This window comes from Tamandua tetradactyla, chromosome 7 (genome assembly GCF_023851605.1).
Source record: "Tamandua tetradactyla isolate mTamTet1 chromosome 7, mTamTet1.pri, whole genome shotgun sequence".
NCBI lineage: Eukaryota > Metazoa > Chordata > Mammalia > Pilosa > Myrmecophagidae > Tamandua > Tamandua tetradactyla.
Genome location: NC_135333.1, coordinates 130,334,453 through 130,348,094, shown reverse-complemented (window position 1 = coordinate 130,348,094; position 13,642 = coordinate 130,334,453). Strand labels below are relative to the sequence as shown.

At 43.6% G+C, this 13,642-nt stretch overlaps 1 protein-coding gene across 3 annotated transcripts in view; it reads left to right on the top strand.

Moving 5' to 3' along the window:
* The window catches only part of PPM1H (protein phosphatase, Mg2+/Mn2+ dependent 1H), a 278,117-nt gene that overhangs the window by 177,173 nt on the left and 87,302 nt on the right, over nucleotides 1-13,642 (top strand). For all 3 annotated transcript variants that reach the window (XM_077111275.1, XM_077111274.1, XM_077111276.1), the window contains exon 5: nucleotides 10,418-10,502. In XM_077111275.1, coding sequence (XP_076967390.1) covers nucleotides 10,418-10,502 — 85 coding nt within the window. The remainder of the gene's footprint in view (nucleotides 1-10,417; nucleotides 10,503-13,642) is intronic.

Here is a 13,642-nt window from a genome sequence, read left to right as displayed (position 1 = left end):
ATCTACAGGCTCCAAATGTGCGCGCGCGCACACACACACACACACACACGCACGCACGCACGCACGCGCACACACACACACACACACACACACACACACACACACACCCTACACCTCAAAATCCAGGGCCAAGAATCCCTTGGCCTAGGCAACAAGACTTGACTTCTATCCCACAGCATCATAGGAGAGCTCAATGATCTACCTTCTACATGCAGAGCAAGTTCTGGGATGGCAAGTGCCTCAGGCCACCACCAAACAGTTGGGGCCAGACATACTTGCTTCCAGTATGTGCATGAGGATTATTCTGCCCTCTTCAGAACCAGGGATCTGCACATTCAGAGTGGAGGCCAGCTCTTTCCCAAGCCCATGAGGGGTGGGAAAGTGTCCAGCCAGGATGCCATAAGATCCTACTGCTTTTAAGTAATCTTTTTCTTGATTCAGCGCTCACCCTTTACTGCTTTCCTCTATTTGTTTTCTGGAGCTTTGAAAGATGTTTCTTCCAGTTCTTGCTTGTTATTCAAAGCTTCTGTAGGGGGACAGAGCCCTGAAGCATCTCACGCCACCATCCTAATAGGGGCAAACCTTTATTTTTGAGCTCAGCTATGTGTGTGTGTGTATATATATATATGTACATATATGTGTATACACATATCCCCCTTTTCTATGTTATAGGTCATTCCTGTGTATTTGGAACAGAGGGAATGCTTGAAGTCGTAACTTCTTTGTGCTACTTAGACAAAGCCTTCTATTGAGACTGAAAAGCTCTGTGCTTATTTTCCCTCATGCCACTCTTTACCTGGCACGTATTTGCAGAATCATTTTTGACTGTGAATTTGGACGTTTTGTTTGATTTTGATGCCAAACGTTTTACCTGAGGGGGCAGAAAGGCGGAAAGGTGACATTCTATGGAAATGTGTCCTGGGACAGCATGGTCTTTAGGCTTCCCAGAGGGTTGTGGGAAAACAAAGGTTTTCCTGTATTTGCTCTACTTGGATTCTCCAAACTTCATCTTCCTCTTAGAATTTAATTAGTTATTCCTCAGCTTGTATCTGAAGCTTTTTCTATAACCAGTGACTCTACAGTGTTTAGGGAACATCATCTCATTTCGGGGAAAGTTAGCAGTGAGAGGGGATGTAGTATTAGCCTGGACTGTTCAAACCTGGCAGCATCCTATGGGGAGCTCTTCTGTAACTTGCCAAGAGGGGAGTTATCCATTCTCCAGGGTGAGACTTCACCTCCAAAATGTAGCTAAAGTTCCAGGTAATTGTTTCATTAACCCTCCCCCACGCACATGCACGCACTCACACACACACACACACACACACACACACACACACAACAGTATACGTTGAGTTGTCCTTGCCCTGGAAGGAGAATGAGTAATTGGCTGCTTACTACCTCCCAGCAAGGATGTCTGTTCCACTTTCTCCCAGACAAGATGCTGGAGAGAGGAGTGGCTCTCCATCCTGCAGCCACCTCTAGCCTCTTGGGTGACTGGGCCTTGAAATGAGGAGACCATCTCATGATAGGTAGCCTATAGGCGATATGTGCAGTAACTGAGTGTGGGAGGATGTTTTGTTTTGTGTGTGTTTGTTTGTTTTTCACTATCACTGTTTGTTTTTCACTGTCACTGATTTAGCACATTGAAAATTTCCCAGAGGCCTCTAAATAAACATACATGAATGTACACTGTCAGTGCCTGAGGGTCATAGTTTCAAGTCAATTCTTAGATCCCCAGAGAAATGTGTGTATCGGGCCAGCACACGATGCCCGGATGGGGGAGGGTCGCACCTGTACAGACTTGCTCCTGCCTCTGTGTGGCTGGGATTAGTGAAATGTAACCATCCAGAGGAAGGGCTGATGAATTCTTCAGGTGCCCAGTAAGTCCCTCATTTAGATCTTTCCCTTTTTCTTTTTGAGCACAATTGGCAATTCTGAATCTATATTTATGTGTCCCCGCTTATATGAAGAAAGGTACTGACATTTGGGGACTTAACCAGTTCTTGTTTTTAGAACAAAATTCAGCCACTGGTCGCATCTCAGTTGGTGAGCACAGCTGCAGAATACTTTGGGGGCCATGCCTGAGCTCTGAATAATGACCTCTGAGCTGCAGCTGGGTCCTTGTGTAGAAATTTGTGGACCAGTGCTTGGATTTTTGAAGATTCATAGTGTTACAAAGATAAATCTGTATTTGGTTGGACTCTGGGTCTTCTGTTACTACACAGCCAAATCTGGAGAAATGAATTCCTCTTCAGGATGTACAAACAAGAACTTTTATTTCCTGTAACAGTCAAATAATAAAAAGACATAAAGAAAAATGATCCCACTTCATATCTTTCCTTCTTCTCATCCGTACATAACTGTATGTTGTGGAGCTGCCCCCTGTCAAAGCAGTCAGTCAGGGCAGTGAGCTGAACTGAGAGAGTCAAACCTTTACTCACTTACTGCAATAGCGCCAGCAAGAGGCAAAGAAAAAGAAAAGCGCCAGCTCCCCCATATTCCATTTTTCCCCACAAAATGGCACCAGGTCAAGGTCAGTCAGGTGACGGACGTGCAGCACAGGTTTGGGGCAGGAAATTGCCTCACTGCCAAGAAACTGAACAAAAGGCTCCTGCGGTTGATGGACATGAGGGGAGGGGCGGGAGGGTGAGACATGGAAAAGTACCTTTGAGTCAGAGTAAAGGAAAGTGGCTTATTCAGGTCCCCTCCCCGCCCCCCAATAAGGAAGTCTCAGCAGAGGCAACTGAAAAGCCCCACCCCCATAGGGAGGCTTCCAAGTAGAGGTACCTGGGCCAGGAATGCAGCTCTGCACCTGAGCTGAGGCCTTGACTGTATCCCCTCCAGAAACTGCAATGCGCTGACCGTAACCCCATGTCCGGAGCGAGGAGGGCACCTCCCCACCCTTCCCCCTCCCCCGCCCCACCCCCGTGGGCCCGTCAGGCAGAGCCTTTGTAATTGCCGGTGGTCGGACCTGAAGGACCACCTGTGGGATTTTTGCTTGGAGTGAGACTCCTCATCTGTATAGGGAACCTAGATATAGATTTTTGTTTTTACAAAAATGGGATTGTTCACACATTACTCTGCCTCTTGCTTTTCTCAATGACGAATATATCACGGCTACCTCCAAGTCATAAACGTAGGCTTAATTCTTTTTAATGAGTTCATGTTATCTTCTCTTAGAGAATGCAACCTAATCTATTCAACAGTTCCCCCTTTTGATAGGTATGCACGCTGTTTCCAGTAACTGCCGCAGCAAATAATGTTGAGGTATGAAATCTTGTGTGTATATCCCATGTGCTGATTCTTTTATTATTGAAAATATAGTTTTACTATTTGATATATAGTTTTAATTCTAATAGATGTAAAACTTGCAATTCATATTCCCACCCATTATGAAAATGACTTTTTTCTTGTGCCCTGCAAGAACTACCATATGTTATTAATTTTTTTAAATAAACGTTTGCCAACCTGAAAAACAAAAATTACAGGTTTTTGCTTTAATTTGCATTCCTCTAGACTAGTAAAATTGAGTATCTTTTTGTTTATTGAACGTTTCCATTTCCCCTGTGGACAATTGCCTAATCACATTTTTCCTCTTTTTTTTTTTTGCTTGTTTGGGAAAAGCCTTTTGGGAAATGTTGGTCCTGCTCTGAGAATATCATGCTGAGGTGGGATTTAACAGGCATTATTGTGGTCTCGTTAAAAGAAATTGTAAAATCTAGCAAATATTTGAAATGAGCCTCCCATTTAACCTTTTATTTTCTACTTCACCAATTAAAATTTTCACTAACTGAGAGAAGGGGAAGTAAGTGCTTTTTACTTCAAAATGTAATATTCGGGTATATAAGTAGCAGGATTTTCTAGGAACTGTTCTGTGAACTCAAAATTCTTGCCAATTAGAAGTAAAATGCCTTTATCCTTTCATGTGACTAATATTTTGTGGGGTGGAGATAACGAAGCATCTGTGAGATAGTTTCAACATTCTAAAAGAAATCCATATTCCTGTAGTATTTCATTTATACTGGTCTTTTAGCAAACTTTACCAACAATTTTATAGTTATTTGTGTTCTTGTCATATTTTTACTCCTTATTCTAAAGCCTTCTAGCCTCTGAAACTAAGCCAACTCCCACTGTTAAGCCAACCCATTATATGATGCTTGTTGTAACAGCTGAGAAGCCAGTACAGGTTTTGGTCCCAGAAAGGGGGGTACTGCTCTTACAAGCACGTAAAACTGTGGAAATGGCTTTGGAATTAGATAATGGGTAGAGGCTGGAAAAATTGAAGGCACTTGATGTATAAAGCCTAGATGATTTCCAAGAGACTGTTTGGAGAGAGAAGGATTTTAACTGTACTTTTGGTGAGGCCTGAGAAAGAAATCATGAATGTGTTGGAAACTACAGGAAAGATGATCCTTATTATAAAGTGGCAGGAGATTTAGAAAAATCGTGTTCTGATGTACGATTGTAAGCAATGAACTTGAATATTTAGCTGAGGAGACTTCTAAGCTAAAGTGGGGAAGGTACAAACCTGGCTTCTCCTTACAAGAAACCAGAAATTGATTTTGAAAATTCTCAGCCTATCCAGGTAGCATGCTCTGAGCCAGAAACAGCTCTATCAGGGCCTCCCTGGACTTCGAAAAGTGACTTTCTAGAGAAGAAGCTTTCATATAAGAGTTTACCTGAACACCCTTTTGCTAAAGAGGATGTAGCTGAACATCGATCCCATAGTGAGCCATTTCAGTAGAAGTCAAGAACAGAAATGTAGTTAGCCAGGAAGAATCTTTGGAAAATTCTATAGTCTGATGGTTTGGACCCTCCAGAATTACACACAAAGCTAACAAGGTTTTTGCAAAATTTTTATGAGCAGAACCGCTTCCAGCTTGGGCCCAAAGGATAAATTGAAGGAAGAATAACTTCAAGGGCAGAACCATGGAAGCAAAGTTACAGACCAAAATTATCTTTTCAGGCCAAGATGCAGGGTGCAGGCCCACCCTGGCTTTTGGAGGGGATGGGCATTGCACCTCCATTCAAGGAGAGTGCTGCCACGCCAAGTCTCAGAGATGGTGTTGTATGTGCCCAGCATTCACAGAGAGCCCAACTACCATCCCAGTGCTTGGAAAGCACGCGGCCTTGGCCCCAGTGTTCACTTTAAGGAGAGCATAGTTGCTGCTCCCTCAGACCCAGAGGCCACATGGCTATAGATGGCTCTCAGACCTTGAGATTTAATGGAGTTCACCCTGCTGGGTTTTGATCTTGTTTGGAACCCATGCCCCCTGTTTTCCTTCCAGTTTCTCCCCTCTGGAATAGAAATGTTTATTGTATGACTCTCTCTCCAGTGTGTATTGGAAGCAAATAACTTGTGGTTTCATAGATCCACCGAACAGAACTTTGTCCTAGGAATGGGCCACACCCATTACTGATTTTAATGAGACTTTGTACTTGACATTTTTCTAAAATGTTGTTAAGTTTTCAGGATGTTGTGATGGAATGAATGTATTATGCATGTAGGAAGAGCATGTCTTTTTGGGGTCCAGAGGGCAGACTATTGGAAATTGAGTCACATCCCCATAAAAGACAGGTTTAGGTCCAACCCCTGATCCTGTACCCATACTGAGTGAGGGTAGGCCTTAATCCAATATGTATGATGTTCTAATAAGCAAAGGAAATTGGAAATGAAAGAGAAGTCATGGGGAGCAGCCAGAAGCTGGAATTCGATGGAACCCAGAAGACAAAAGGAAAAGTTACTACCATGTGTGTTGCCATGTGACAGAAAGCCAAGGAGTCCCAAAGATTGCCAGCCAGGCAAAAGATAGCAATCTTCTAGCAAGCCTTCTAGCCTCTGAAACCATGAGCCAATAAATTCCTGTTGTTAAGCCAACCCATTGTACAGTATTTATTTTAGCAGCTGGGAAACTAATACAGTGCTACAGCATGGATGAACCTTGAAAATGTTTCGAATGAAATAAGCTAGGCACAAAAGGATAAATACTGTCTGATCCCATTTGTACTGAATATCAAAAATAAGCAAATTCATAGAGACAGAAAGTTGATTACAGGTTACCAGGAATGGGAATGGGATTGGTGGAGGAAATTGGGAGTTAATGCTTAATGGGTGCAGAGTTTCTGTTTGGGATAATGGAAGAGTTTTGGTAATGGAAAAGCAGTTGGTTGCGCAGTATAGTAAATGTAATTGTCACTGAATGATGCATATTAAAGCAAAAGGGGAAATTTTGTGTTGTATATTTATTATGACGATAAAAATTAAATAGTTTTTAAAAATAAAAAGCATTTCATAAAATAATGAGTTAGAAGATAGGAAGTGTGCAGGGGTCCTGTGGTGGGAGATTTGATATGAGATTTGTCAGCTTTCACATGCATTCAGTTCCCTTTGAAACCTTTTCCCTCTCACTGTTCTCCTCCAGTTTGGAGACCAGTACTCTGCCAAACTGATCCCGAGATCAGAGGGATGAAAGTGAGAGAGACCAAAGGGAAGCCAGGCATCACGTAGCAAGCAGCATCACAATTTAGGACTAGAAAGGTTGGCAGCCAAGCGTGCTGTCATCTTTAATCCGTGGGATGCTCTGATAAAGGAAGAACTTGTTAGTTCAAACAGAAGTGAAGAATGTTCCATGCGTAGATGGATTTAGATATATTTATCTATTTAAGAAAGTAATTAGCTAGGCTTACCTCAACAGAGACTATTGGAATTAAATGCAGATACCACGTTCGTCTGGATTTGAAATTAAAGAACAGAGTCAACATGAGGCTGGCTGCTCTCTGTGCTTCATCTCCCTCTGCCCTATCCCCACTAAGGATCAGGGCCCCTGCCTAAATTCCCCTTTTCTTTCAAGTCACTTTTTATTGGTGACTCAGCCAGAAGGGCAGTCTCTTAGGTCTGTTGGCGTATGGATTTTTGAGGGTTCAGACTATACACAATTAGGCAATTGCTGTTGATAATGTTGTTACTAAGAAGTCTTCTTTAGGGCCCTCGCTTCTGGACATTTCTGTTCATCCACCGAATTCCAGCTCAGTTTTCATCCATTTAGTCATGTGTCCATCAGCAAACAGTTGTTGTGTGCTTGTTATATGCCAACAGAGCACTGAAGATTGAGAAACAGCAACTTAGACTTTGCCCAGAAAACGCACTCATGGTAGTTAGAGACAGCTGTGGGAGTCACTAGTTGCCGTGAGGTCTGGTAAGAGCTTGGTATAGCAAGGCAGGTGCCATCATGAGGTCACAGGATGTTGAAGGCAGCTCAGGAGGGGAAAGAAAGGCATTCTTCTTGGCAGAGTCTTAGGAAGAGGCTGGCCAGAATTAGGGGAGAGCAGATGTGAAAAGAGTAGCAAGAGTGAGGCTAAAGCCAGAAATATAGGCAAGAACCAAATAATGAAGAAAAATGGAAATGCTAGGGAGCCACTGATGGGCTTCGTTGCTTTAAGACCACCTTGGTGACCCTGTGGAGCATGGGTCAGAGGAAGGAAAAACTAGGGATGGGACGAACAGTGGAGAGCTATTGAGTCATGCAGGTAGACTCTGATAGGGACATAAACCAGGGCACTAATGGTGGAAATCAAAGGAGAGGACATGTACATGTGCTCTTGGGGAGATGAAATCTACAGATCTATGATGGATCCTTGGCTCCCAGGATGGGCAACTGAGTGTAAAGGAGTATTGTTCATTGAGATAAAAAATGTTGAAAGAGGGACAGGTTTGGGGGTATGGTGGAAACAGGATCATAAAGTTTGAACCATGCTAAGTATGAGATGCCTGCACTTAATCAAAGTGAAGATGTCTGTTGGCAGTTGGCTGTTCCTGGCTGGAGCACAGCAGAGATATGTGGACTAGACCATGTATTTGGAATCATTAGTATATGTAGTCTTTAAAGCCATTTATTCATTCAGTAACTATTAAGGACCTACAGTCAGAGCCAGATTCTTCAGCATGTGGCCTGTGCAATCACCTGGGGGTCCATTCTTAGAAAGTTCCCACTGTTGGTTTAATGTTTTGCTGACACCATCTTGACGTTCTTAATAATTTTTTAATGAAGGAGGCCCTGCATTTTTAGTTTTCACTGGGACCTGGAAAATAACTAGCCAGTTCTGCCTGCAGTGACCTTGCACTATGTATAGTTTGCGGGGCTACAATTTTGAGCAAGGCAGATACCTGCAAAGCTTATAGTCTAACATGAAAGACAGGCAATTAAGTAACCAATAACACAGTGTGATGAGTTCTCTATTAGGGGAGGTACCGGGCTAAGGGAACATGTTGCAGAGGCTTCTAGCCTAATCTTGGCAGTTAAGGAGTTCTAAGAGAAGGCCTGGGTATGAATGAGAGTGCCCATGGAGAGACGTACCCACCCAGGATTTTGGACAAAATCCTAAAGGACAACATGGAAGGAGAGTTAGAGAAGTTTGAGAGGGAATGTCCAGAGAGGTAGAAGGGAAACCAGAAGAAGTATCCCAAGAAGCCAGGGTTGGAAGAAACCATCAAATGCTGGTAGGGAGATAAACAAAGATGTTGTGCCCAGTGGGTAGAGCAGCAGAGGGGCCATTGGTGACTAGTGAGAGCTATTGGGTGGTGAGAGGGACTAGAAATCAGTTTACCACTGTTTGAGGGATACATGGGAGATAAAGGGAGAGGCCCAGAATGTAGATTATTGTTAATTCATAAGTCTTGGCTCAGTAGGAAAGAAAAGAGGAAAGTCCATGAAGGTGGGTTGATCCACTTCTCCTGCCCCCTTTCAAGTCCATGAATCTCCATCCTCTATCAAAATCTCTGTGCCTTTATTGTAGTTATCCCCAGCTGATAATTCGGGTAGAAGCAATCTGAATTAATGCATATTGATTTGTAAATGGTGGATATCACCTTTCTTAGGGGTGCTTGCCTTTTAAAAATCTAGGTTTTGACGAAGAAATCTGTGATTTGTTGTAATTTAGTGGCATAGTTAAAGAAGTGAAACACATTCAGAAATGAATATTACAGCAAGAGGCATCCTCTTCCAAGAGTTGGCTTGCCTGAACTTTGCCAATTCCTCAAAGCTTCCGCTCTTTTTCTCTTAGATCCATAAAATTTTCTGTCATCTCTCCTCCTGCCTGCCTCCCTCCACCGGTTTCTATGACAGCAGCAACTGGGGCACAGGTGGTGAGGGGCTGGGGGGAGGGTCATGACAGCTGCAACCATTTATACAGATTGTTTATAAGTCAGGGACTGCCTCTACTGTGGGGGTGGGCTGGGGAGGGTTGCCAGAGACTTCTTGGCACAAAGAAGGCACCCTCCCATAGAGTCAGCAGTGAGAGCAGAGGCATTCCCAGAGCTGAACTCATCAGAGGCATTTCCCATGTTTGTGGGTCTCTACCGAGAAATGTATCAGGTCTCCAGGTCATGGGCTCCCTGGTGTGAGGGAGCTGTTGGGTTCATACAGAATGCAATTCATCAAGCCTCTCCATTAAGTGTAGAAATAGCAGCTTTCCACAGCAACCCACCAGTAGCTAGAAAGTGGCTGTCAGGAATCGCTGGAAACCTGAAGGTCTAAGGTACAAGAGTCATGGATCCCACAGACTCCCCTTTAGACATCTAAAGTTGCTTTGGGCAACTCTTTTCTCTCAAAAGTCCTTGAGTTGGCAGTAGTTCTTGGGCACATTTTAGGGGGGGCAGGGTCTGTAAATTTCCAGGGCTTTAAGATTAAGTGAGAGTGACTTTTCCTGAGCCCAGGAGATTACCCTAGAAATTCAGACCTTCTCAGATTTAAATATGCATATGCATGATCTGGGGACCTTATTAAAATGTTGATTCTGATTCAGTAGGTCTGGGGTGGAGATTCTGCATTTCCAACGAGCTCCCAGATGAGGCAGTTGCTGCTGGCCCACAAACACTTTGAGAAGCAGAGATCTGGAGGGACACTGTCTACTACATTTGCCACCAGCCACATGTGACATTTGAGTTTAATGTTAAATTAATTTAAGTTCAATTAAATTTTCAATTCCTCAGCTGTACTAGTCGTAGTTCAAATGCTCAGTAGCTGTAAGTGGCTGGTGACTGCCATAATGGAGCACGTGGGTAACTTTCCCATCATCACAGTAGGTTGTATTGGATAGCACCGGTCTAGAGTGAGTCTGTGTGGCATTGCTCATTCCTTCATCTGTCCATTTATTCACTGATCTATAATGTGTCAGCTGCAGTGCTCAGTGCTGGGGCATTAAGGTAAGGTTCCAGCTAGCTGAGGAGGTAAACATATGCTAACTGGGATGCACTGTGCTTAAAATAGAGAGACCTGCAGTGTGGTGAGGAACCCCGAGTGGATGACAGTTGGAGGAGAGCTGTCTCCTGGGCATCACATGCATGATCTGAACCAAACTATGGTTATCACAGACTTGGGAACACTTATGGCTGCTGACGAATGCATTTTCACCATTTCAGGGCCATAATCATCAGAAATGGAGAAATCATCCCCATGTCTTCAGAGTTTACGCCTGAGACTGAACGTCAGCGGCTTCAGTACCTGGTAAGAATCATCTAGGTTTGGCAGGTCAGAGCGGCGTCACCGTGGGAGCAGTTTCGGAAGAACACGCTGCTGTGACATGGGGGCAGGCCCACAGCAGTCAAACGACATATGGTATTCACTCCCCCACACACACCTTCTGGATCACACATCCTGGCTCTGTGTGTGACGACAGATACACTCCACCTCCGTGAGTTTATTACTGTGGCTGATTCTCTCCCATCTGTGACCAATGCAAGACACAGTGTGCTCAGTTTCTTTTGAGTGTTTGATACGTGCAGTGTGAAACGCGGTTTTGAAGAACACATTCTTCCTTGACCTGCTTCTCACTTTCATTCACACAGAGGGGCTCGGTCTGAGTCACGTCATGAGAAAGAGACTTTGCCAGGCATGGCAGCTCTGACGGCTCCCACATCCCCACCTCAACACGCACACACTAGAGATGACGTCTGAAGGGCTCTCAGGGACAGACACAGTTGTCAGAAAACCTGTTTCTATCCTGAAAATAAATCTTCTACATAGATTACCCTCTTTGGTGTGAAAAGATTATGAGAGGGCTGTAGGAGGGCTGTTTGTTTTCTCACGTCTTGAGGATTTTGTGCTTTACATGCAGATTTGAGTTTTCTGGAAAATGGAATAGACTTACTTCCTTATCCCTAAATTCCAGAGCCTTAGGCTTAGGACTGCAGTTAAAAGTGACTTTGGTGTACTCATCCTAGATTACTTTGGGGTAAACATCTTTGGAGACTTACCCTGGAAATTGTAGTTCTGTGAACAAAATGTTTTCTTGCCAACTGGCTTGCAGTATATTGCTAAAGTAAGGCAATATAGCTAAAACAGTGACCCTCTGCTTTTTGGAAAGAATTGATCCAGGCTATACAAAAAGATGCTTTGTCCATCCATGTCTCTAAGCTTCAATAAGTGTAATTCGTCAGGATTTGATGACTTCGATCCATTTAGAAAGTAACTATGCACTTTCCCTCTGTAGTTTTGCTCTATTCCCTTGACCATGTTTTTGTTTGTTTTATTCTAGAACTAAACTCTGCATTATCTGGCACATAGGACAGAAGGAGCCCAAAACCGAAGAATAAACAGTACTTTGGATATTTCTTCACTCTTTTATTGGCTATTGTTTTCAAACCAGCTGATAAACTTGAAACCACTACTAGGCAACCCAGACTTTAGAGCTCTTTATTCCTCTTTGGCAGTCTAGACAGGCACATGGGATCCTGCGAGAGCCAGCAGATCTTCATTCTCAGCTCAGCTCTGTTGCTGATGTAGCTTCGTGGAAATCTCTTAAACTCTCCTGGCCTCCATTTTGTCATATGTGAAATGAAAAGCTAGATTAGAGGTCAGTGAAGGCTTTTGGACTGCCAGGATTTTTCTGAGTAGAATTCAGAATAGCTCACCTCCTTACCACTTGTCTGGCTCTCTCCAGCCCATCTCCCACTGGCCACCAAAGTGATCTTATCACTGGGCTTCTCACTCCTCTGTCTAAAAACCTTTGGCTCCCCACAGCCTAGAGAATGAAGGCCCCACTTTTTAGTAGACCCAGAATCTTGGTCCCTTCCCACTTTTCCAGTAGCATCCTACTGTCCTTCTCCCCGCACTGCTATGTGCCTCTTGTGTTACTGTCCTTCTCCCCGCACTGCTATGTGCCTCTTGTGTCAACTACAGAGAACCAGCTTCCTTTTGTCAGGACACTGCCATCACTTCTAGCTCCATGCCTTTGGATATATTCTCTTTCTGGATGTCCCTCTCCCTCTTCTCTACCAGGAAAACTCTTCCTCATCCCTTGAGGCTCCAGCACAAATGTCACTTCCTCTGGGAAGTAACCCTAACCCTCCCAGAGTTTTAGTCTGTCCCCCCCATCTGTGGTCACACAGCTCTGTGTAAATGCCTGTGGTCTAGCTCTTAGTGCCATAATGTGTCATATTGTTTATTCCTTTCTCTGTATCCCTCTAAAACAGACTGAGTTCTGGAGGACAGGCCTCTTAGTCACCTCGTATTGCCAGCATAGCACCTGGTGCAGAGAGAATATTGAATCAGCATTTGTTGACTGAATGAACTAATGAGCCAATATTCATATTGCCTTCTACATCATTACCACATGGTAATTTCCCCCTCTTCCCCCCTCAAACCTATCACAGCAAGGCACAAAGTCTCTGCCTTTCAATGCCCGTGCCCCATTTTCATCACCTTCTTCCTGCCCCTTGCTGAAACGTAAATTCTGACCCCTCGAGTTTCCGTTTTCCTAGTTGAGGTGATGGTAATAGGTTAATTTGTTTCACTTTTTATTTGGAAGTAATTTCACACTTTAAAGAATGGCCCAAAGAGCTCAAAAGGTTATCTTTAGGGCCACAGTGGCTCAGCAGGTAGAGTTCTCACCTGCGTGCTGGAGACCCGGGTTCGATTCCTGGTGCCTGCCCATGCAGAAAAAAAATAAGAAAAAGGTTAACTTTAAGGAGGGATGGGAATATTAAACTACTTCAGATTGAGTAATAAGCAGTCACGATGGCTGGAATGAGAGGTGTATGAGTTTGGATCTCAGCTTTGTCACCAAACTGTGGGTGTGATTTCCACGAGGAACTTCGGTGAGCCCCGGCTTCATCGACCAGCAATGGGAGTAAAAACACATCAGAGGGCACATGTAAAGAGTCAGTGGAATTGTATACTATTCATCTGATGAACTCATATAACATAGTACTCATCTCATTGCTTGATGGCGAAGTCTTGCCACCTCAAAGCTTTCTGGTCTTCAAGTCACAGTAATTTGTTTCTTCATCTGTATTTAAGAATCACTTCCAGTGTTGGTAAGATTAACACACATATTGGTGTCACACAGTGTGCAGTACTGACCCACAGAGTAAACTGAATGTCTCAGTTTCTAAAAGGGGAGCGCACTGTCCACACTCTTCTTTTTTCTTTTTTTTTCACTAAACTTTATATTTAGAAATCATTTCAAACCTACCAGACAGTTGCAAATAACACAAATTCTTCTCCTCCTACCCAGATCACTCCTATTAACATTTTGCCACATTTGTGATATCATTCTATCTATCCCTCTGTCTGTCTGTCAGTTTTCTAAACATTTGAGAGTAGGTTGCATACACCATGCTCCTTAAACACGTAAAAGTTAAACA